Source organism: Marmota flaviventris, chromosome 14 (assembly GCF_047511675.1).
Source record: "Marmota flaviventris isolate mMarFla1 chromosome 14, mMarFla1.hap1, whole genome shotgun sequence".
Taxonomy (NCBI): Eukaryota; Metazoa; Chordata; class Mammalia; order Rodentia; family Sciuridae; genus Marmota; species Marmota flaviventris.
In genome coordinates, this window is record NC_092511.1 from 77632527 (window position 1) to 77657159 (window position 24633).

General features: G+C 62.0%; 1 protein-coding gene across 1 annotated transcript; it reads right to left on the bottom strand.

The window, feature by feature from the left end:
• Positions 1-1701: 1701 nt before the first annotated feature.
• On the bottom strand, positions 1702-24633 carry Atoh8 (atonal bHLH transcription factor 8). Its single transcript, XM_071601278.1, has 3 exons — positions 23767-24633; positions 17274-17465; positions 1702-4258 (listed from the first exon to the last, which is right to left on the bottom strand). Exons 1-3 carry the CDS (start codon positions 24535-24537, stop codon positions 4253-4255), a joined length of 969 nt encoding a protein of 322 aa, XP_071457379.1. The 5' UTR covers positions 24538-24633; the 3' UTR covers positions 1702-4252.

Genomic DNA, 24633 nt, shown 5'->3' on the forward strand with positions numbered 1-24633 from the left:
CATGTGTATTTATTTTACCATGATAGAAGTTTTTTAAAAAGACTATGCACCCCAATAAATTTGAGAGACACTGAGTCACAAAGTTAAGTGAGCGTCCTGTGGTGGGAATTTTTGGGGCCTTACAAAGGGGATGCTTTGCTCTGTGGGACCCCATGAGAAAGTGCGGAACCCTGTGTTCTCAGCAGGCGTCCCCCTCAGTGCTCCTCCCCAGAGCTCCGGGGGGCCCCCTGGGCACCTGGACGAGGCACCGAAACTTTGTCCAACACTTGCCCTGATTCTAAATGTTAGAATAAAGGTCATAGCTATCCCAAAGTGTTCCTAAAAACTTGCTTTTTTGTTCTGTCTTCTCCAAAAATAGAAATTTCTCCATTTGGGGACTTGGCAATATTTTTAGTTCTTTATTAAAAAAAAGAAAAAGTGTGTGATAATGTGTGTGTGTGTGTGTGTGTGAGAGAGAGAGAGAGAGAGAGAGAGAGAGTCTGTGTTTGTGTGTGTGAGCATACACATGTGTACAAGAGGTCTTCTCCAGAAGCTTCTGGTATCAAGGCTGGAGGTGAAGCCCGCCTGCTGCCTGCCCAGGGGCTGTGGAGGTGCCAGGCAGGGACCTGGCCTGCGGGTGTGGCCCGAGGCACACTCTGCTCCTCCTTCCCAAGGCTGCCCCTCTGCTGCTCTGGATCACTGCTGGTGCTACTTGTTGCCCAGGACACCCAACTTTCCCGGAGCCCCAGCAGCTTGCCCGGCTGGCCATTCTGGCTGCTCCTCACCTGTCCACTGGCCACCACCGCTCACAGGCCTGGGTTCAGTGGTGACTAGGGAGGGTGTCAGAATGAAGGACAGGCTTTGAACACCAACTGGGAGCCAACTTGGGACTAGGTGCTGCCCAGAAGTGAGCTCAGGGACGGGAACATGCCACGAGCCCCAGGTTCCCTGCTCTGTGGGTGTGGACACTTATCAACTGCGTCAGCAGAACCCTCCACACACCTCTGTCCTGTGCCGGGTGCTTTGGCAGAGAGCTTCGGGTCCCCTCAAGCAGACAGGGCAGAGAGGGACGGTCACCAGCAGAGGGGCGGTGACACTCTGAAAGTCCAAGCCAGAGCTGTGGGAGGCCAGTCCCCAGTCCTGGGGCTCTGGGTGGGTGCCCACCTTCTTCCCTCGGGAGTGGGGTAGACATGTTTTTGTTTATATGAGAAAAGGAAGGATGATCCTTAGGTCCTGGGCCTCGGTCACTGCTGTGGGGTCAGGCAGGGCTTCTCTGTCCTCCCCAGAGCCAGGGAGCTGGTTGGGCCGGAGACTGAGGCACTGGGCCGGGGCAGGGGCCTTGTAAACAACCTGACCTGGCCTGGGGGACCAGGGGCAGAGACAGGAGGCATCCCCATAGCCGCTCATGGGCCTTTGACCACGTCCCTATGGTGTAACCTCAGGAGCCATGAGACCAGCTCAAGGCCATGCTGAGCAGTGGCCTACAGCATGGGAGGGTCCAGCAGCAGGGGGCCCCTGGAAGAGCTACCGCAGGGGGCTGCAGGACGCAGCTGCAGGGGCAGGGCCTGAGCCCACCCCGCACTCTGGATAACCAGGAGGCTCCTGAGCAGGGTGACTGTCCCCTGTAGAGATCAGTTCTCAAGGCCCAGCTGCGGAAAGCAGAGAGTCCCTCCCACACGTCTCCCTCCCACTTCTACAAGGCCACCTGCCGGGCTCCTCTCTCTCAGGGTTTGGATGAATGAAGCATTTGGTGATATTTGTGGAAGAAAGGAAACTCCCAAGTGAGTGAGCTCCGTAGTTTCCATCCTTTAATTCACCATCCAAGAGCAAAAACCCAAGCCGCTTCCCAAGGTCCGCTGGAGGGCTGGGGATGCAGCTCAGTGGTCTTGTCCAAGTTCCAGCCCCAGTCCCCAGACAAAACCAGACACGAGGTCCTTCCGAGAACTTGGAGATGCATGGACCCATCTTTTCCCTTAGGACTTCTTACTACATCCGGGATCAGACCCGAGTCCATGGGTCTCTGAAAGTCAGTACTTACCCATCGGGGTTCCCTGGGGAGGCTGGCTCAGGGGAGGCAGTCTGTTGGTTCCCAGGGACCAGCAGGGGGACCCAGAGGAGGGTGAGACCTGCAGGGCACTGGGCAGGGCCCTCTGTGCCTCCCTGGGGCCAGGCTGCAGAAGGCATCAGGATGTGGGCATGGGCGAGGACCTGGGGACAGTCCCCTGGGTCTGGCTCTGAGAGACCAGGCTGCGTGTCACCTGGCTGCTGGCAATGGCCCTCTGTGGTCAGGAAGCTGCCTAGGAGGAGGGAGACCAGTGGAGCCTTTGTCCAGCCCCTGGCAGGTAAGTGTGGCTGACCACTGCAGTCGCCTGTCCTGACCACTGCAGTCACCTGACTGGAGTCTGCCCAGGACCAGCCCAGCCCTGGGGCAAGAAGGGCCGTGAGTGGCTACAGCTCCCTGCAGAGACCTGTGGCCCCTGGGACTCACCCAGGAGCAACCCCCCCGGCCTGGGGGAGGGCAAACAGTGAGAGTGGAGTCACCTGGGTAAGACTGGGACACAGGGGGTGGCAAGATACAGGCACAGAGCACGCGGAGGCAGCCACCTGCTCCAGGACGCAGCCCTCTCTCTAGGTCCTCCCAAGGCCCAAGGCAGCCCAGCATTGGGGGCTGTGAAGCTGGCTTTCAGGGGCAGCTCACTCCCAAGGCGCTCCTTCCTGGCCTTGGGGTTGGGGGCAGGAGGCTGCTGTGTGCACAGGTGGGCTGCTCGTGGACACACCCACAGAGGCCCTGTGGGCTCCAGAGAAGGCCCTCGACCCCATGGCCTGTGCCTGATGACCCAGAGCAGATGTGCACACACACACAACAGATGCTGAGGCCAAGTCCTCAGCCAACTGGAAATGCCCCTGGAGGCCCAGGGAGTAGCTGGACTTCAGTGAGGGTCAGCCAGCGTGGCTGCATGCCACTGCCCCTGGCCCCACCTCCCCTGGGCAGTCCTTTCCTATATCGCACCTTGGTTCCCTCCTTGCGGTGGGCTTTCACTGTCTGGTCTCAGGCCACCCAAGGAGGGTGGACTGGGTCTGGCAATAGGACCAGGAACGGTTTTCGAGTACAGGGTCCTAAGTGAGGCCATCCTGATCTGAGGACGGGCACTGTCACGGATTGGCTGGTCTCCTGGGCTCAGTCTCTAGCAAAGGACCCTCTGAAGGTTGCGAGGCAAAAGCGTGGGGCTCCTCACCCGGGTCAGGCATCCTGCCCTCCTGACACTCCTGGCCAAGGCCACGTGGATCCTCTGCCCTCATGCTCCCCACCCTCGGACCCTCCACCTTCAGATGAGGCCACCCTGTCCCCAGCTTCCCAGCCACAGAATCCACTGGGCACAGCAGGAGTGTGCTTTACATGTCGGGCTTTTACTTCAATTTGAAGCAGATGGTTGAACACATGTGAGCAGCTTTGGCCTGTGAGCTTAAGAGGGTGCTGGCCCCGGCCTAGGTACCCTCCCTATGTGGCCATCGCCTGGTCCCGTCGTCCTCCCCCTCCCACCTGGCCTGCCACAGACCACCAGAGGCCGCCACTCGTTGCATCAAGGAAGCCTGGGGAGATGGCAGGGCCACCAGCGTGCATGTCCCCTGGGCAGGTGGCCTTGGGCTAGTGCCCGGCTAGAGCATGCCACCTCTCCCCAGCCACTCCTCAGGGCCAGAGTCTGGGTGGCCAGGGTGGGGCAGCAAGGGAAGGGACCTTGGCCCCTTCCCTGCCTCCCTCCCAGGCCCAAGAAGGCTTCTCCTGAACTCGCCAGCCCAGGGCCCTGTGTGGACCGCACTGGCTCTGTGGGCCAAGTGCTCTCGAGGGTCACCCTGTCCCTCTGTTTCTCAGGCTCCCGGTGGAATTGCTGGCTCATCTTTGGCTTGAGACAGGTGGACTCTGGCAACAGGAGGGACGAAGGCCACAGAGCCACAATGTGGCCTTTGGCTGCTGGGCTTCAGCCCCTTGTGCTCGGTGTCTCTGTTGAATCTTTGGCAATGAACTTCTGCAGCCGAAGAGCTTCCAGACCTGAGCGGGAGGAAGACTGGGCCTCCCACAGGCAGAGGGCAAAGTGCACTGTGACCGCCAGGCAGAGGGCAGGAGGGCGGGGCAGGCTGCCCAGCCTGGACAGCCCTGAGGGGCATGGGGGCCGACCCAGAGCATCCTGCAGAGGGACGAGGTTGGCTTCGTGTGTCCACCTTCTCCTCACTCTTGGAAGAGGCGACCACGGTGTCCCAGCTGGTCTGCAGCCAGTCACTCCTGGAAAACACAACCAGTGGTCAGAGGCACCTCCCTGACCCCACGCCAGGTGCTCAGGCCTCGGCTGACTGGGGACTCAGGCCTCTGGTGGCTGGGCCAGGGACTGCTCCATGGGGTAAATGGGGAGCCTCCAGCACCCACCTCGTGCTCTCCCCACTCTGGCCTGGCAGCCCTGAATGCAGCATGCTGGTCTGGGTGAAGGGAGCCAGAGCCCAGAGCCCCAGGGATCAGGCTGTGCTGACCAGGATCCCCAGGACACGCCTCCACGGTGCCTGAGTGGGGCCGTGCCGCCCGGTGGGGCTCCCCTGCAGGCCCCACAGGAATGGCCAGGGGCCCCTCCCACACTGTTCATGCAGGAGCCCCCACAGGGGTCAGAAGACCCACCAGGGGTGGTCAGCTTGTGACCTCATACACTTCCTGACGTCTCCCCTCTGTCAGACGGCACAGCTGGGGCAGATCAATACCCCCCAGCTTTCTTCTGAGCAGGAGAAACGAGGTCTAGCCTGTGGAGCCCTAACCCGGGGACAGGCCCAGAGCCCATGGGCCCTCCAGGGAGGAGCCAGGGGCACCTGAGAGCCAGCAGCCCTGACCTCCGGCTCTCCTCTCTGCAGCTGGACTTAGTACTGTCAGGTGCCTCATCACCAAGAAGGGACAGGAGGAGGGGTCTGGGCTACAGGCCTCTGGTGAGGCCAGGGCCAGCAGGAGGCTCTGCCAGGCTCCAAATCCACCCGGAACCCAGAAAGAACACCCTGTGTCCCTCAGGGCACAGCATGCCCAGGCAGAGCTGCACAGAGACAGCTTGCCACAGCCCTGAGCACAGGCCACGTGCCTGTGGGCAGAGCCTCTGCACAGCCACATGGCCACTTCTCAGGGCCCTCAGGTGGCACCACAGGCTCTGGCAGAGGTGCCGGCCTGGCAGCACCAGGACTCGACCCTGATGGGCACTTGGGCTGCCCTGCTGCAAGAAGGCCACGAGCACAGGAGGAGCCGCTCACCACAGACCCTGGACAGCCTCTCGGAACCTGCAGGCCACAGCCAAGCCGGGGCCCAGGAGCCATGCGAGTCTAGGCCAGGCGAGAGCCAGGGGGTGGAGGGGCAGCGGGAGGGCAGCGGTGGCTGAGGCTCCTGGCTGGCCCCACAGGACTCTACTTTCTGATTCTCTGTCTGAGGGGGAGGATCAGGAAGCGGAAGGGAGACCCGCGGGGATGGCCCTGGTCTATGCTCCACGGGATTCGCAGCTGGCTGCCTGGGCGGGCTCCCCTGCGTGCGGTTCCAGCCGCCTGTGGTCTGGGGAGGAGTGGAAGGCTGGCCGGTTGGAGCCGGGCGCCAGCCGCAAGCCCTGGTGGCGCAGACCCCGCTGCAGCCAGGCTCCACCCGTGAGGGAAGGCGGCCAGCCTAGGCTGTCCGCCCGGGGCCCACCCTCTCTCTGGTGTCTGCGTTGGACCTGCCTGGCCTGCTCCTGCTTCCACCAGGAACCAGCACAATGTCCACCCAGGGAGTCTGAGGTCAACTGAGGCGTGACAGGAAGAGCACGCGAGGCCTCAACCCCAGGACCTTCTCTGCAATTAACAATTAACCTGCTGCGTGACCTCGGGTAACCCACTCCCCTTCTCTGTGCATTAATGCCCTCCTTGCACAGCTGGAGGGAGTGGGAGAGTGAACTGCAGATCGCCAGCCAGGGGGCATCCCACACGTCTGGGCACCACGGACCCCTGCCCATCTTGGGCGGTCACCAGGCATAATATCACAGGGAAGGCTCTGGAAAGTCCTGCAGTGAGGACAGGCAGGAAGGTGCTCTTCAGGACACAGTCCTGCTGCTAAAGTCAACTGTCAGCCGCCGCATGGCTGAGCCTGGACCCCAGCCAGCCAAGCGATAGGCCTTCACCCAGGAAGCCTGGACCCACCTGTGCACTGGAGCATTCTGCACGCTGTGCGCTGTCCCTGTCCTGCTGATCCCTCACCACCGTGGGCTCGCCCAGGTGGGGCGTAGATGTGCTGCTCCCCTCCACCTGGTCTGTGCATCGCAGGCAATTCCACCACTTTGTGGGCATTTAAAAACTAGTTGTCCTGTCTCCCATGTGATGTAACCTGTCCCCTGTTCGCTCCACCCATCTCAATCTGGAGTCAGCCTGTGTATGCTGGAAAACACCCGGGGCCAGAAACCCTGAGTCTTCTTTTTTTTAATTGGTCTGTCCCAAAAGAGCAGTCAGATCTCAAAGGAGGTCTTACAACTAAAACCCAATAGAAAATCAGGGAGGGCATGGGGATGGCTCGGGAGCACTGAAGGTCCTTCCGCCTCCACCTCAGCACAGCCACAACTGGGCCACAGAGAGGTTCAGGTTGGCGCTGAATGCCACTCATGGTCCAAGAGGCAGCTTCGGGGCCCTGGGCAGGCTGCTGGCCTCTCCAACCAAGCCTGGTTTCTCATGTTTAAAACAGGCCAGGCAGGAGTGCTCCCCGGTCAGCGGCAAATACATCTACGATGGTCAAGTCACACCCTGGTGTGACTTGGTGTGGGGGCCTGGTGTGCCGTGAAGTAGAGAACTGGACCTTCCTCCACCAGTTGGCTTTCAACCAAGTCTTTTTAAAAACATGAATACAGCTTTAACCCAGGTGCAGTGGCCACACCTTTAATCCCAGCAGCTCAGGAGGCTGAGGCAGGAGGATTGAGAGTTCAAAGCCAGGCTCAGCAACTCAGCGAGACCCTGTCTCAAAATAAAAATATAAAAAGGGCCAGGTTCGTGGCTCAGTGATTAAGCACCCCTGGGTTCAAAATAAATAAAACCCACAGTTTTAAAAAGGCCGCAGGTGGTACCCAGGAACCCATGAGTGGGTAAGCAAGATGTGGCACGGTCACCCCAGGGAAGTGCTGAGACGCACCTCAGCGTGGGTGAGCTGTGAACAGCGTGCAAAGCAGGGGCAGCCCAGTCCCCATGGAGGGTCCCCACCTGGGACGTGCCCAGCAGTGAAACTCCTCACTTACTGAGGCCAAGGCATGTGGCCAAAGCTCCGGGTCAGGTGACAGAGGAACAACCCTAGCTGGAGGTCCAAATGCCACTCAGATGGGGCTGGGGCTGAGGGTCAGTAGCTGCAACCTCCTGTGCTGAGATGCGGCCACTGAGCACCCACACTTCCCACGCTGTCCCCGAGCCTGACTGGAGGCCCTGCCCACAGGCATGTGGTGAGGTCCCTGCTGTCCCAGCCAGGACGGTGAGGGCCTGCTCCAGCCCAACCCCCAGCTCCTGCTGGAGAGCACTGTCCTGGTCCCTCCCATGGCCCCCCCTGCTGAAGTACTGTGCTGTGACTAGCGGTCCTCCCACCTGCCCCCCCCCCCCGTGCCCCCAAGGTCCTCCCAGGGCCCAGGGACAGAGTGAGGGAGTAGTGCTCAGAGCTGCCACTTCTTGAGGATGCCACGCTCACTTGCTGGCTCACGCTGACCTACAGGGTCCCTTGGCAGGCCGCAGAGGCAGGCCCAGCCCTCTGCTGGCCACACGGGCAGCCAGGGGGTGAGGGCAAGTCTGGAATCTGCTGTGTAGGTCAACAGAGGGGAGAATACATCCCCCACCACCACCGCAGCCCCCTCCAGGGCTGGCCAGCAGCTGTTCCTGGAGCCTCCTCTACCCGGAAGGCTGCACCTGAGGCCACCGGACCCCGATAGGACAGCCCAGAGGCTCGGGCCGGGCCTTCAAGAGAGGAGACAAGGGGTGACCGTGCCCAGCCCTGTGACTCTGTGACCTCAACACTTCTCCTGCCCCTGGTAACTAGCATGCCCAGGAGGTGTGGCCTGAGAAATCGACAGGCATGGGCACTCTGTAGTCTGTAAAGCACAGTGCAGAGGCCAGACCTGGCCACCTGATCCTGTGACCTTGACACAGGCAATGAGAGAAGGCTGGTGGGGACTGAGCAGCTGGCAGGGGGGAAAGACCACCACCTGTTGTATCAGGGCCACCCTCGGGGGTGAGCTTCGTGGCTGCTTTACCTGCTCTCCTGGGCTGTTTCTCTCAGGTTCAAGGGCAGCATCCCTTCTTCAGGGAAGACCAGGAATATCTGTGCAGGACTCATGCCCTGGAGAAAGGAAATGCTCCTCCCAGCAAGGCCCCACCCTGATTCTGGATGTCCCTGGAAGATGAAAGCCCCAGTACTTTGGCAGCCACTGTGCAGTCACTAGGCAGAGCAGGAGAGGCCTGAGGCCTCGGAGCTCAGGGTGAAGCCTCTCCCTTCAGGTTTCTGAACTATGAGGTGTGTGGGCCCCCGGCAGACTCAGCTGGTGCTCAGGGTTTGTTATTTGAAACAGGTTTTTTTTTTTTTTTTTTTTTTTTTGCTAATTCAAAGGAACAAGGGACAAGCAGGGGGCCTGGGGACTTTTTGACTGGGTGACACCCCTAACAATCCCCTACAGCCTTGCCTTCAGCACAGGGACCGGGGGCTGCAGTGGGAGGACAGGGGTCACTGGTGCACTGAGCCACCAGCAGGCAGTACCGTGGAACAGGCCACGTGAGAATCCCAGGACAACGTCAGAACGCACAGTGAGCTCCGGGAGAGAGGGTCTCATAGCACACACACGCCACCACACATGTCCCTTCCACTGGGGCCCACCGGACCCTGTGCCCACCGCAGGTCCCCCCACTGGACGTCTGTGCTGACCTCAAGTCCCCCTGCTGGATCCTGCACACCCCTGTGCCGACCCCAAGTCCCCCTTGCTGGACCCCTGTGCCAACCCCAAGTCCCCCCACTGGACCCTGTGCTGACCCCAAGTCCTCCTGCTGGATCCCTGTGCTGACCCCAAGTCCTCCCTAGTGGACCCACACACCCCTGTGCTGATCCCAAGTCCCCCTGTTGAACCCCATACACCCCTATGATGACCCCAAGTCCCCCCTGCTGGACCCCTGTGCTGACCCCAAGTCCCCCCCGCTGGACTTCACATATCCCTGTGCTGACCCCAAGTCCCTCCTGCTGGACCCCTGTGCTGACCCCAAGTCCCCCCAGCTGGACCTCACACACCCGTGTGCTGACCCCAAGTCTCCCCTGCTAGACCCCTGTGCCAACTCCAAGTCCTCCCTGCTGGACCCACACACCCCTGTGCTGACCCCAAAGTTCCTGGCTGGAGCCCCGTGCTGCCCCCTGGCCCCCGCTAGGCCCGTACACCACCGTGCTGAGGCCCACTGGCCCTGTGTGGTCAGGGAGGGAGCCACAGGGTCAGGGAGGGCTTCCAGGAGGAGCCGCACCTCCCAGGAGGAGCAGGAATTCACAGACAGATGGGGCGACGAGCACAGAGGCCCAAAATAGCCCCTCTGGGCAAGGACCTCGGAGTGGCCGGAGGGTAAACTGGGACACAGGAGTGACCAGCTGGGGCAGGTCGCTCAGGGGACTGTCAGGTGTCCCAAGAAGTCTGGCCCCATCGCGCCTGCTTAGGGACCCTAAGCAGACGCGTGGGGCAGGAGCCCCTCAGCAGAACTTCGGGTGGGGGTCAGGGGGATCAGTGGCCTGTGTCCTGGGAAGAGTGGAGGGCCCTGCAGGGGGATGCACAGCTACTTGGCCTCTAGGGTGCTCCCCAGTGGGCTGGGGCAGGCTATAGGAGAGGCCAGCTGGAAGCCTGGGCAGTAGGGCCTCCCACCACCAGGTAGGGGCTCCAGGCTCCAGGGGAGGCAGCCCTGTCCTTTCACCATGCCATATCCCTGAAAACCTCAGGACTGGAATGCGACTTTGTGTCACCAGGCCAGCACTATGCTGTCCCAGGGTCTGGAGGCCATGGCCACTCCTCTCCCAGGTCCTCCTCCCTGAGGCCCGTGGAGACCAGCTTCTCAAGGAGCAGGCGTAGACAGCCCAGTGAGCTCACAGTCCATGCTTTGAGCCACTGGTCCCTGGGCAGCCCCAGGAGCTGGCTGAACAACCCTCAAGGAGTGAACAGGGCCCCTGAGGTTAGGACCCTGGGGCCAGGCACCTGCCCCGGGCACTGCTGAGAGCCACTGCAGACTAAGCCCAGAGGCTGCTTGGGCCCATGGCGGCAAGACCCTCAGCCTGAGGTTGTGCTAAACATAAACATTTGGACATGCAGGGCTGCTGGGCCCCCAGGTGGACCTGGGAGCAGAGAGCAGGCAGGAGTGGGCATGGGCCTGAGCACAGGGCGCTTCCTGCACTCCTGGGGTAGGGGGAGCAGATGGTGGGGAGCGGCCAGGGGCGGAGAGGGGCAGGGGCTGAGGAGGAGGGGAGCCCAGCCATGCCCCGCCTGTGCCCACCCACCTCCAGCACCAGGAGCCTCCCCCTGCACTGGACCTGGACCCCCAGGTCAGCTCCCAGCTGCCAGCCCTGCCCAGGACCCTGGAGCCAGGACAGACAGCCCATGGCTGCCCGGGAGGTGCCCAGACTCCAGGCCAGGTTCCCAGGAGTGCTGGCGACAGTGGCAGAGCCGGGTCTTAAAAAAGGCTCCGTGTCATGCTGCAATCAGCCGTGGCCTCTGTGTCCGTGCAGGCGGCCATTCTCTGGGGGCCAGTGGGGGCCGCACCTCCCCACCTCAGCCCCCCTGTGTGTGGGGGGTCAGGGTGCTGGGTGGACACATCTGCCACCACGCTGCTTTCCAGGACCTCGGCCCCGATGGGCAGCCCCACCGTGGCCATCAGCAGGCACATTCTGACCTGCCCGTCCCCTCCAGCCCAGCTCTGAGGACACCCAGCCCTTCCACCAGCAGCTCTGAGGAAAAGGAGGGGGAGCCAGGCAGCAAGCAGCAGAACGACAAGGTGGCCCTGCCACCAGGGAGGAGGGAGTCACACCTGGCGTGAGAGAGAAAGAAGAGGGTTGGAGCAGAAATCAGAGCCAGCGCAGGGGAGTGGGCGCCCGGAGGACGCCGCCCGCGGCTCCCCAGCAGCCTGGGCTCACAAAGGACCTTTTGCACGGTTTTCCCTGCTGCTCCAAACCAGCTGCTCGCGCTGCTGGACGCTGAGTGACGACGGCTCTGAACGGCTTTCTGGGAACAGATGGCCGGGGAGAGCTGGGGAATGTGCCAGCGCAGGCCGGGCAGGCTGCCAAGGCCGCGGTGACGGAGGGCCTGGGCTTCCAGCTCGCGTGCTTTCCCCTGCCCTCTGCCCTCCGTGGCGCCAGCAGGCCTTCCCAGCCAGCGTTGGAACATCTGGAGTCTGGGCTGCGGGGGGCGGGGGACCCGCTGTTCCCAGCTCCCCGCCCGGCAGCCGCCTCGCAGCCCCGCTAATCAAAACCACAGGCCCAGCCGAGCCAGGCCCCAGCTGCAGCCCAGGCCGCCCGCCGGGTGACCGACCCGGTGTCAGGCCTCGCTGGCGGCCCAGCCCTGGGGGGTGCCGATCGCGGATGCCTCGCCCACCCCTCCGCCGCCTGGGCTGCTGGCTCCGGCGCCTAGCCACCGAGTCTCCGAGCCGCCTGGGGCTGCTTACATAAGGGTGGGCATGTGCTGGGACCTCCCGGGCACAGGCCCAGGAGCAGAGGAGCCGGATCTTGGAGCCCAGGAGACCCGAGGCCTCCAGCACACACTGGAACCCAGGCCCTTGCAGTCAGGGTCTTGAGAACACGGCACCTTAGCCCCACTTACAGGGCAGCACAGGTTAGCGCTGCAGTGCTAGAGAAGACGCAGCCTCCGCTCAGAACCTCAGTCCTCATTGCCTCCTGGCTGGTCAGCACCTGTCCCCCTCCAGGCCTACCCTCCTGGGTTCTGCCTGAATTTCCAGAAATTCACTGAGCCTTCCCAGCCCTTCCTTGTGTGGACCTCCTTCAGTCCTCTCATAGTGTGGCAAGGAAGGTGTATGTGTGCACTCCCACTTCACAGATGAGAGCCGGGTCAGAGAGTTCACTAACAGGCCCAAGGTCACACAGCAAGAAGTGCCAGTGCTGAGACTGCAGTGCAGCTGTCTGGACCCATGGCTCTGCGGTTCCTTTGTCTCCTGATTCTGCAGAGGGCCTCCTGGTGTAGGCTCATGTCCCTTGAGTGCTCCAGAGATCTGAAGAACCCCAGGGCTCTCTGGAACCAGCTCCCACCCCATAGGCAGCCCTCTCCAGCATACCAGGCCCAGTGCTACCGAGCCTGTGGCCTCCAGAGGGGAACCTGGCTCACAGAGGTGCCCGCGCTCCGCGCTCCGGGCTCCTGAGAGTGGTACAGGGGCAGCAGAGGGGCCTCCCATGCCCAATGGGCTTCCACTCCCACCCAGCCCTGGGGAGACGGTGGGGACCTGACTGCAGCAGGGGCAGCACCCCAGCCTCCCCCCCAGGGCGGCCCCGGAGAGGGCCCTGCTCACCTGAGCTCTTGGCTGATACCCCGCCCAGGCTGAGCAGGCCCTGCTGAGCATCCAGGTTTTATGACCAGAGGGCATGGGATGGAGTCTCCGACCCTCCTTGCTGCACAGCCTTGTGGGCATCTTGAGCAAGTGGGGTTCAGCTCAATCCCTCCCCACAGGACTTGGGAAGGAGACCCTCCTACCCACGGTGTCCACGTGGGAGGCAAGCCCGCACCTGCTGGCTGGGTGACCCAGGCACATTCCCAGGCTCCCGGCCTCCGTCCACCATCTCCTCTGGGAGGCTGGAGGGGTCAGTGAGGCACACGGAGAGCCTGGCTGGTCCTGGTCCTGGATATCAGGTGTCACTGCATCCACAGGGCAGTGGACCCCATATGTAGCACCCGTGGTGCCAGAAGTGAAGTGACAGAGGCCTGTCTCTAAGGCAGAAAGAGGGGCTGAGCCCCAGCAAGAGGCAGCGCAGGAAGGCCACTCACCACAAGGTCCAGAGACAGCACCAGGAGCATTCCTTACCCCACAGAAGCAGAGGCCAGGCTGGACGGTAGTGGTTCTGCCTCCCACCCTCAGGGCCAGGAAAAGTACAGAAAGGATAGGCCTTCAGGCACCCCCGACTCTGACCCCTGGCTCCATGACCAACGTGCCCTGATGCAGCACCTGGCCTGTCCCCAGACGTTCTCCAAACACTCAGGCCACCTCTCCAGTCACCAAGGAGAGCAGCAGGGAGCAGAGAGGAGACTTAGTGTGACCAAGCTGACCCACTGGCCACCAGCTGCAGATGCCACGGGTTGAGTACACACCTCCGGCCCCGAGGACCCCAGGCTGGTAGGCACCCGAGTCCCTCGCTGTTCAGCCCTGGCACAACCTTCGCCTCATGGCTCGTCCTGCCCCCACCCTGCCCAGGCCCATGGGCAACTCCAGGGCAGGGATGTGGTGACAGTTTGTGGCCAGGGCTCAACGCGTGCATGCCAGGAGGCCAGCAGCAACGCTGTGGTTCTGTAGTAGCCTCAGCGCGTGGACAGGGGTGTCCTGGGCAGCAGGATGCCGGTCCCCTCCCATCCCAAGTCCGGGCAGCCTAGATGTGGGGAGCAAGTCTCGCCTGCTGCCCTCATCCTCAGACGCCCCAGGAGTGGCTGCGGGGACCTGCCCGGGGCCTGTGCAAGCTGCATGTCTCTGGGCACCCCTGCTTTCCAGGCCACCTCTCCTCCCGCCGTCTCTGCTGGGCAGCCTCTGACCACAGGGGCCTCCAACAGGGCTCTGACCCGAGTTGGCGTCCTGGGAGGCCCAGAGGGAGAGACCCCCCCAGGGGTAAGACACGCCCCGTCCCCACACTCGTGGGTGTGGATTTGCACCTACGAGGTCATCAGGGTGGCCAGCGATGGTGTCAGTAGCCTTCTGAGGGAAGCAGGGCCATGTGGCAGGCTTGGGATCTTGCCTTGGTGACTCTGGCCAGGTTAGGCGGTGGCCTGAGGCCTCACAGCTGCAAGCACTGCCTCCTGAACACCTGGCTGCAGAGTCTGAGCTCAATAAACCTCAGTTCTCTATAAACCACCCAGCCCACGGCATTCCGTCACAGCCTTAGAAAGCGGATTGAGACAGGCTGTCGCCCTCCTCGCGCACTCTCACGAGCTCGGTGCCAACACAGATGCACTGTGGGCCCCCGGCTCATGGCGTGGCTCTGGTGGAAAGGGACAGGGATAAGCCAGCCCATGGGAGTCTCCCCGGAAAGATAGGAGATGCCCTTGCAGCTCCAGGAGGCCATGAGGACAGCCTCGCAGAGAAGCCGGAGCTCAGTGTCAACAGCCGGCAGGGCCAGGACTCTGTCCCAGGGCCTGCCCAAGGCCAGGGTGACGGGAGACCCCAGGCTGATCCAGACCAGAGAGGCAGAGCAGGCCCCTGGAGGAAGGGTCTCGTCTGGCTCCCCCTCCCCTGCAGGCCCAGCAGGGCGCCAGGGACCTCCCTTTCCTCCGGCCACCTGGGCCACCCCGTCACCTTTCCTGACAGCCCTGACCGCCTGTGTGAGGAGCAGCAACTCTCCCGTTGGCTTTCCCTTTCTCTCACCCCGGCCACTCCTGGTTCCCAGACACACCAGGCCCTAGTGTCCACAGCCACTGGGTGGCACAAAGCATGTGGCAAACTCCCATCCCCACTGTGCCTGGCACAGGAGGGTCCTCTTGGCTGCCACGGGAGAGAGGGAGGTGCCTGGGGAGCTGGAAGACCCGCACATCTTGCCCTCTGGGGGTGGACACCAGCTGAGAGGGTGCCGGGCAGGAGGAGGGTGTCAGGCCTCCCTGGGGCATGGCCTGATGGCATCTTATCCTGCCTCCAGGTGCTCCGCCCCTCACCCCACCTCTGCACAGCTTCCCACAGAAGCCGCCCCTCACATGAGGGGGAAAGACCCCATGGCTCCCCACACAGGGTAGGGGTCGGATGGGTGGCCACAGAGGAGGGAAATGAAGCCACTCACACCCAGGACACAGACGATGGGCTCCTGTCAGGCCACAGCAGCCCCGTGTGGGGTGGCCAGGGCCACCGGGACAGAACGCCCTCCACAGCTCCAGGCCCCTCGCTCCAAGTCCTCCACCCAGAGCAGACCTCTGCCCAGAGAGGCTCTCCAGTGAGCCTGGGGCTTCAGAGTGGTACACATGTCCCCAAGGCGCAGGGTGAAGGGGACAGCAAGCCAGCCCAGGGACATAGAGGGAGGCAGAGAGGGTGACAACTGGCAGTTAGGACTTCGGTACCCAGAAGGTGGTCATGGGCCTGAAATGGTGGCTGAGAGCCCAAAGGCTCCAGGGGCCACCAGGGTCCTGCTGGGAAGGAATCCGACTCTGGACACAGAAACAGCCACCCTGGGAGGGCTGTGGGGTCAGATCTCAACTGTGAGAGGATGGGGTCTGGGAAGGCACCCGTTACAGCCAGCAGCCCCGAGGCGGGCCAGGTCAGCAGGGGGCCCTGGGGTCTTTCACAGAGGAGATGTGTCACTGTGGACGCAATCTCAGCCTGGGACCTCAAAGGCCAGGGCCAAGACAGTTGCACCCCTCCCCACAGTCAGCCGGCACCTCCTCAGAGCTGGGAGACTCACCAGGAGGCAGGAGGACCTCAGGCCTGGTGCAGCTCCAGCCCCCAAACCAGGGTTGGGGAGGCGAGGAGACAGAGGGGAAGAGATCCCGCTGGGACCCAAGGGCAGCAGGGCCAAGGCCGGAGGGTGGAGGGAGCGTGTGCACTGGCCCCCTCCTGCCAGACACCCCGCACGCGGGAAGGCGGGCCTCATCTGCAACGTGGCCGCAGGCGAGCATTCCCAACATCCCCGTGGAGAACAGGGGAGAACAGGGACGCTGGCAGGGCCAGGAAACAAATCCAACTGCTAGGACCAGAGCCAGGACTTCCAGGTGCACTGAACCATCACCCGCCACCTCAATCTCTCAGTGAGCAGCATGGGGGTCTCTAAGGATCTCAGAGCTGAGGCGATTCCAGGGGCAACCATGCCCAGGTCTGCTGGGCATCTTCCCTCATCCCTGGACATCCAGCCTCCATCTGCCCAGGACCCCATGGCTCCAGGAGGTGAGGGGCCAGGGGAGAGAGGGCCCGCTGCGCTGCCTGTGCTGCCCATCCACAGCTCTGGGACGTCTGAATGCCGGGCTGAGCACCCAGAGCTCACAGTGCCCACGCCACCTGCTTGCCCAGGGGAGAGGCTCTGGGCTTCCTCCCTCACGCACTTGAAGGCTCCTTTCTAATCAGCCCATGTGAAATCAACTCGGGATGCAGCCTACAATCACCTGGGGGACAGCTGGGGGCCTGGGAGTCCTTGAGGACTTCCTGCTGGACCCAGAAGCCTCTGGAAACTGAGGGATCCAGAGGGGGCTGCCTGCAGGGCCTGGGGGAGGCGCAGGCCAGCAGAAGGGCATCTCCTCGCAGACACACTGGGTCCACTCTCTGACCCCCTCCAGCACAGGGGATAGGACCCAGATGGTGGAGGGTCCAGGCCATCTGGGAAACCAGAGCTGTGCCAGCGGCTCACCTCCTGCAGATCTCCCAACACGTCAAGCCCCACACAGGCACTCCCTCTGCCCCAGTCCTGTTCCCCACTGCATCTGCCTGGTGGCCTCCGAGTTGTCCCCACGACCCCAGCTCAAACGCCACTTCCACTGGGATGTCCTCTGGAGCTCCCTTGGGAAGGGCCCCTCTCTCCCTGGTCTTCCTGGGCCCCCAGGACAGGCCACACTGTGCCGCCCTCGCCCACTTGCAGCAGGTCTACCAGCTGTCCTGTGAGCTGCATGGGAACCAGGACCCCACACTGGTCACCCTGGTACCCTCCTAGCTTGGTCAACACAGTAAACCTCCCCAGAACGCGTGGATGAGTATCGCTGGCCCACATGCACAGCCTCAGAGCACCCACAGGCCAGTCCCACTCCCGAGGTCAGCAGAGGGTCCCTGGGCTGTGACCTGCTCAGGGGATCTCCTCCCAGTACAACTGGCATCTAGCAGGGCTGCCGGAAACTCAGGACACATGTCACAGGGGCTCCAGGACAAACAGTCTTCCTCAAGTGAGGAACGAGAACTCAGGCCCAGACACCCCAGGTGATAGTCCAAGGCCACCCGGCATCTCCATCACCAGAGGATGGTCCCACCCACAGTCCCAGGTGGGGGATCCCTAGAGCCGGCGTGATCGTCTGCCCCATGGGAACCCTGGGCATACGTGGGGCCCCAGAGTTCTTGCCCCTGGGCCCGCCCTCCCCGGGGGGCTGTGCCCTGCAGCTGGCGCCTACCTTGCGCTTCTTGGCACGTCCCTCGGCCTGCAGGGTGCGGGTGCAGCGCTGCACACACTCGGAGAAGCTGAGGTTGCTGTGGTCGGCACTGTAGTCGAGGTCTGCCAGGCGGGCCAAGGACAGGATGTAGTTACAGGCGATCCTCAGGATGGCCAGCTTGGACAGCTTCTGCCCATAGGAGTAGCACGGCACCTGGGGGCAGGGGAGGAATGAGGAGGGCCGCAGGACGGCGCCCCCACCCCACCCCTTGGCCTGGCAGCACAGCAGGGTGGCCATGGAAGGTTCGGCTGAGCCTCCACCCAACTCCATAGCTGTGCTAAGCACCTGGGCTCCTCTGCTGAGGAGCCCTGGGATGTGTCCATGTCCCATGCTGCAGGGGGACCTGAGGCTCAGCTCACCCCTCGTCAGTCTGAACAGAAGCATGGTGGTGTCCCCGAAGTATGGCATCACCTGACTGAGGAGCTGGGGACAGCAGAGCGGGAACAGAGGGCAACGCCGCGGGGGCCCCACAGCAAGACCCTCTGGTCCACACTCTCAGTAGTGCCAAGGACAAAAGTCCCTCTGCCAGGCCCCAAGGATTAAGCTTGAACACAACAGTGGCCTCACTGTGATCCACCTCAACCCCGCTTTGTCCAGCAGCGTTCCTGGACCTCGTCACGTCCGCCATACACCAAAAGGGGCCCCTGCCCTCCACGGTGTGCTGACAGCACCAGCTGTCCTCGGCTCTGGGGCTCTAGCGCTCGCTGCCCTGTGACCTGGGGAGGCCCTTGTCTGCAGAGCTCAAGGTCCTGGATGAGAGGGGAGGGGAGGGGGGATAGTAGAGGATAGGAAGGGCAGCAGAATACAACAGACACTAGTATGGCAGTATGTAAAAAAGTGGATGTGGAACCGATGTGAATCTGCAATATGTATACGGGGTAAAAATGGGAGTTCATAATCTGCTTGAATCAAATGTATGAAATATGATATGTCAAGAGCTTTGTAATGTTTTGAACAACAACTAATAAAAAAAGTAAAAAAAAAAAAGAAGCATTCAAAAAAAATAAATAAATAAACTTTTGGAAAAAAAAAAAAAAGGTCCTGGATGAGGGAGTAAGGGACACATGAGTGGCCCTTCCACCTTCACCAGGTGGCTCCAGGAAGTTTGGAACCAGGTTCAAAAGTCTTTTGTCACTGATGATGCCACCACACATGCATCTCTATCACTAGGGTCAACTCTTGGCTCTCCCTCGGCCAAGTGGCATGCTCTGGGCAAGGGGCATGATCTCTCAGAGCTTCGGCTCTGCGTCACACCGTGAGCAGGTCTGCCCTCGCAGGGCGTGAAAGATTCAGTTCTCAGCGAGGCCTGGCAGCAGTCAGCAGAATCACCACAGCCGGAGCTGCAGAGGTCCCCAAGGCAGCGGCGCCAAGAGGGCGCACAGCAACAGCCCTGAGCCTGGACATGACACTTGCCCAGCCCGATCCCTGGGGAACCTGCGACTAGGAAGCCAGGGCGGGGAGCAAGGCGACAGAGAGAAGCCAACTCTCCTGCGTCCCCCTCCCAGCCCTGGACGCAGCTCCAAACCCATCCAAGAAAAGCTGGCAGAACAATGTGCTTTGCTTGTCCCCGGCCCGAGTCCAGAAAATCCGACTTTATCAGCTTGAACAAACAAACAACACCATAGTCCTGGGCAAGGAAGGGGTCCCCGGGGCCAGCCCGGCACCTCTGCCCGCTCCTTACCCGGGAGGTGGTGTCTGCATGTGTGTGGTGTCAGAGGGGAGCAGGAGTGTCCAAGGACCAGGCGTGGCCCTATTGTCACCCAGAGGCCACTCTGGGAGCTGCCACTGCGAAGCCTGCTCTGTGCCCTCTGCTCTACCCAGAGTCACTGCTGGACCACAGAGCAACAGGTGAGGTCAAGGTCAATGCAGGCAGGGCCCATGCCGGTTCTGGGCCACTTGTGCCCCAGATTTGTCACTCTGTCACCTTGCCCTGTCAAGCTCCAGGTCTAACCAGGAGAAAACAAGGATTGAGTCCTGGTGGACCTGGCAGCTATTCGAAGGTAGAGTGACCATTTAAAACCTGCCTGGGGGCTGGGGCTGCAGGTCAGTGGTAAGCACTCGCCTAGCATGTGTGGGGCACCGGGTTCCATCCTCAGCACCACATAAAAATGAATTTGAGAAAAGGTATCATGTCCATCTATAGAAAAAAAATGCCCCCAGATGAAGACAGAAGTCCCATCCGCACAAAGGAAACAGATGACATGTGGGGCCCAGGTCATCAGATGAGGCTGGCAGGGTCCCGAAGCTTGTCTGACCTGAACCCAGAGCAGGGACCTGCCCAGGGCGGCAACATTCCCAGAGTGCTACGCCCCCGGACACTAGGCGACCTAGGACACCACCAGTACCTAGTGTCCCCGCACATCAGTCCCTGGGGTGAAGTGCCCTACTCAGAACCCTCAAGGTCCCTGTCTGTGAAAGACCTTTAGCATGTCCGTCGTCAACCTCCCCCATGGCCACAAGGCCACAACAACAGCCACTAATCCAGGGCATCCTGGTTGAGGGCCACAGACGGGGCCAGACCGCCCTGGGGCCAGATGCTGGTCACTTGTGTCTGCTCTGTAAGTGTTCCTCCAGACAGAGGACAGGCAGCCGTTGACAGGCAATAATAATCCTGGAGGGCACCCATGGAGAGAGGCTCGGCAAGCAACCCCCTGGCAAGCAGACACGGACGGGGGGACCCCATCTCTCACCCATCTGTGGAGCCCCTGCAAGCAGGCCTGTCCCCCACTGCCTGAAGGGGTGTCCCCCTTCCCCCTGTGGGACTGAGAAGTGAGGGAGGTGCTAAGCGGGGGCCACTCTCCTCAGGCCCCCTGTGGTCCCACCCTGCGTCCACTCGGTGAGAACCCCTGGAGACTCCAGGAGCACAGGGGAAGTCGCCCGGGCACTGGCTCGGCTCCTCCTTAGTGACAGAGGCACCTCCTGAGGGTCATGGCTGTCAGCCTTTGCTGTCATTCCTCTGTGAGGGAGAATGGACATCCACACACAGGCCAAGTGCTCAGGAGGCTCAGGCCCTGGCCCTCCCGCCCCTGCCCAGTAAGGCTAGGCTTTCCTCCACTGTCCCACTTGGCTGGAGCACTGCACCAGCCCAGCTGTGCACACATGGCCTTCACGGGGGCATGGACTGACCACACGTGCCTGCCACCTGCCACCCTGGCCACCCCCTCCTACAGTCTACCTGCAGCCCCCGCACAGGCGCTCTTCCTGTTGGATGGGAAGCAAATCCTGTCCGGCCTCCTTGGGCTGAGGGTGGACAGCACCCAGGCCTCGGGCAGACGGAGGAGCAGAGTGGCAAGAGCAGGATGCTGGAGCAGCTCAGGGGCCGAGGTGGATCCCCCTGCAGGCCAGTAGCACGGGCTCTGCAGGCCGCCCTGTGTGGCGCCATGGAGGCCCCACATTGGAGTGTGAAAAGTGGCATGTCAAGGTGGGGCCAGGCCACTGCAGAGGCCAAAGGCTCACAGAAGCTTACTGGCCTCAGGTCACCAGGTGAGGGGGACACAGGGTGGGGTGCGGGACAGCGGGGCAAGTGACTTAAGTGACTCGCACAGTAAGGCACTCACCGGGGCAGTGGGGCGAGCATCTCAGGATGGGTGGTCTCCACTGCTGTCAGCAAGGTGACTGAGGGACTCCTGCTGCAGGGTGACACCAGCCCTGCCAGCCCGGAGCTTGCAAACGCGGAGGAATGCGCTCTCCCTGCCCCTCTGCCCCTCCTGATTAACCCGCTCTTTGCAGAAAAGCTGTGGATGAGGTAAATCTTTGCACCATTCAGCAAATGAGGCTCAGAGAGGGAAAGCAACTTTCCCTCAGCGGAGAGAGCGGCGGAGGCCAGCTCCAAACCCACCTGGACTCCCAGACCAGTGCTCTTTCCACTGTTCCAGGAAACCATGCAGGGAAAGGAGCCCCAGCCCGAGCCCAGGGGGGGCCCTCATCAACCAATGCCCCAGTTCCAGCAGAGCCACCTCCAGCCTTCCCAGCTTCCCGGGTCCATTTCCGACACTGGGGCCTGGGCCTACATCCAAGTACCCTGCCCACTGGACGGGCAGGGTGGTGAGTGCCCGTTATAGATGGGAGACTGAGGCCACTTGAGGAAGGAGCTCCTCTGAGGCCCAGGGCCCTCCTCATCAGGCCAGTGCTAGCATGGTAGGGACATGCCCTCCTCAGACCATGGGCAGGTGTCCACTGCTGCTAAGCAGCCTTTCTAGGGAAGGGACAGAATGGTGGCAGCAAACAGCAAAGGGCTGGAGCAGGTGCTGCCGCCACTGTCGGCATGTACTTTGGATTCGTGATGAATTGTGCACAGGTTGTGCCTGACAACAATGTGTGCACACACTCACTTGCCCTGAGAGGGCATGGCTGGCCTTCTGACACCCTGAAACTGACCCTCCCACAGAGCCTCCCCACGAGGGCTGGAGTGAGAGGCCAGGCTCACACTGTCAGTCAGCCTAGCACCGTCCGCCCATGCCACGATGCCACGGCACTGAGAGCTGGCCCCAGGGGCATTCCAGAGACCACTGCTGTCTCCTCTAACCCACCAGGTGGCCTCAGACAAGTCTCCTCCCTTCTCCTGGCCTCAGCTTTCCTTTACATAAAATGGGTTGATCCGAGCCTGACAGGAATGGTGAGATCAAACAAGATGGTAGCCATGGATAATGGCCTACGCCTGGGATCCCAGCAACTCAGGAGGCTGAGGCAGGAGGATCACAAGTTCAAGGTCAGCCTCAGCACCTTAGTGAGACCCTGACTCAAAAATAAAAAATATAAAGGACTGGGTAGGTAGCTCAGTGGTGGAGCGCCCCTGGGTTCAATCCCCAGTACAAAAAAAAAAAAAAAAAAAATCAAATAAGATGGAATTCACTGTCGAAAGACGTGAAAGCACAGGTCGGATGAGGTGCAGCAGGCACCCGAGAGCATCTGTCCTCTCCTGGAAAGCGGAAGGCGGTGGGGGGCGGGAGGGCCTCGGGGCACCCACTCACTTTCCCCCAGGGATGAGATTCTGGACACACAGCGTCTGGCTCAGGGGGGGTGTCCTAGCCCCAAGGGGGGCAGGTGAGCAGGGGGCAGCCCCACCCTCCCAGGGGTATGGACCGCAGGCCACCCCAAGCTGCTATTCTACCCAGGCACTCAGGCACGGAGCCCAGGACTGGGCTGACAGCTCCACTGGCCATTGCCCAGGGTCCCAGCTGGTGTGCTACAGGCACTGGCCCCGCCTGGTCTGTGACAGCCACCTGACTCCCACCCAACTCACTGACCAAACATCTCCTATGAACTCAAATAAGACTCTCTGGTTCAGAAACCACAGAGCCTCCTTTCTCTGGGAAGGTTCAGTGTCCTTCCCATGGACCAACGCAGGCACCACTGCCCCACCCTACCCACAGGAGGAAGAGGAGAGTATGACCCCAAAAGATGTTTCTGAAATGTTTTGTGGTTGGCTAAAGTCCAGACAGGTTGAATAACTTTCCCAGAATCAAACAGCACATCAGATTCAGAGCAAGCAAAAAACCTCACCCATCAAGTCCACCCCAGCACTTCCCAGGACCACGGTGGTGTGGGGGAGACTTAACCCCCCTTTTCTACATCCCCCTTCTCTCTAAGAAAGTGAGAAGCCTGGAGGCCCAGGGCAGTATCTGCTTGGTCCAAAGTGGAAATGTGGGATTGTAAACCATCCTCCTCTGTGGGCAATGCTGGGTTAAGATCTCCTCGCCTCTTAAGAACACTGTCCATTGAGGACTGCCCCCATGCCCTAGACTCACCCCCAGCTAGCTCCCAAGATCCCTGGAGAGAACCTGCAGCCAGCCAGTGCCTCCGGGGGAAGCCCAGCTCTTCCAGGAGATGCAGGGCAGCTGTGGGAGGAAACTCCTGGAAGGTTCCCCCCAGCAGTGCCTGAAGCCGCCCCTGGGGAGGGTCCTAGGGGTGCCAGGCAAAGGTGCCAGGCCCGGACACAAGCCCTGGGCACAGGGCATTTCTGCTGAGAGCTGGGGATTGAAGCAGGGCTAGCAAGTTCCTCAGCAACCCATGACCATACCCCACACTGCTCTGGGCCTGGTGGCCACCAACCAAGGACCAAGATCCCAACCACCCAGCTTCCCAGAGGGAAAGGGTCCTCCTCCCCTGCCCAGCCAGAGAAAGATTCCGGTGTTCCCCAACTCTGTTCCCCAGAGCCAGGTGATTCCGGGAGACACATATTCGCTCATGTAAGTGATCACACTGTGTGGGCTGAAGTCAGCCCCAGAGATAGGGTCTCCAGGGAGCCAGGACCTGCAGGGCCAGAGATCTCCAACCTCCACTTTGTGAACTAAGATCCGCACAAACGCTGATTGCCCAAGCCTGGCTGGGCTCCGGAACAGCTGTCGTTCAAACACACCCCCTCCCTGCCAGCAACACTCGGCCCCCCACCGGCCCACTCCCGCAAGGGTCCTCAGGGTCCCGGGCGCCCTGCGGCATGAGGAAGAGCGGGTACCTGCTTCCTGAGCGCTTCGAAGGCTGCGCTGATGGTGTGCACCCGCGTCCGCTCCCGGGCGTTCGCCAGGAGCCTCCGGGTCTGCTGCAGGGCTTTGATCTCCGAGGAGGCGGCGGTCGCTTCGCCCGGCCGTTTCCTAGGCGACGCAGAAGAATCTGGGTGGTTATTGTAAATTACGTGTGAAATTGTCGAGTAGGAACTTTCCCCCGGGCGCGTGGGGGGCGCAGGACGCACCGAGGAGTCCGCGGGCGCCGAGGGCACTGGGGGCGCTGGGGGTGCAGACAGCGCCGGGCGCGCAGGAGGTGCGCACAGCAAGATGCGGGGACGCAGGCCGGGCTCCCGAAAAGGCTGTGCCTCGGGACCCCCAAGTGCCTGGCCCTGGGGTGCTGGAGGCGGCGGCGGCGTGGGGAGTCCCGGCCCCACTGCGCCCAGAGCGAAGCCGCGTTTCCGCGCGTCAGAGACCTCCGGCGCTCGGGCGCCCCCGCGGTCCCCGCCAGTATCCGCGCCCCCACCTGGGGGAACAGCCGGCGCCACTGGGGCTGGCACCGGGGCCGAGACCGGGACGGGCTGTAGCCTCTGGGTCCTGTCCCGAAGCCCGAGGGTGGCGGCGGCGCGAGGCTCGGGAGCTTCCAAGTCCAATCGGAAAGTTTTACAGCCATTCGCGCGCCGCGCCGGCTCCTTGCCTTTCCGCTTCAGCTTCTTGAGGCCGTTCAGCTCCTTCACGCACACGGTCTTCCACGGCCCGTCCTCGAGGACCGGGATGTGCTTCATGGTGCGGACAGCGCGCGAGACAGCGGCGTGGGGTGCCCGGGACGCGCGCCCGCTGCGCTCGCCTGCACGCCGCGCGGCTCTGCCCGGCGCCGCTCC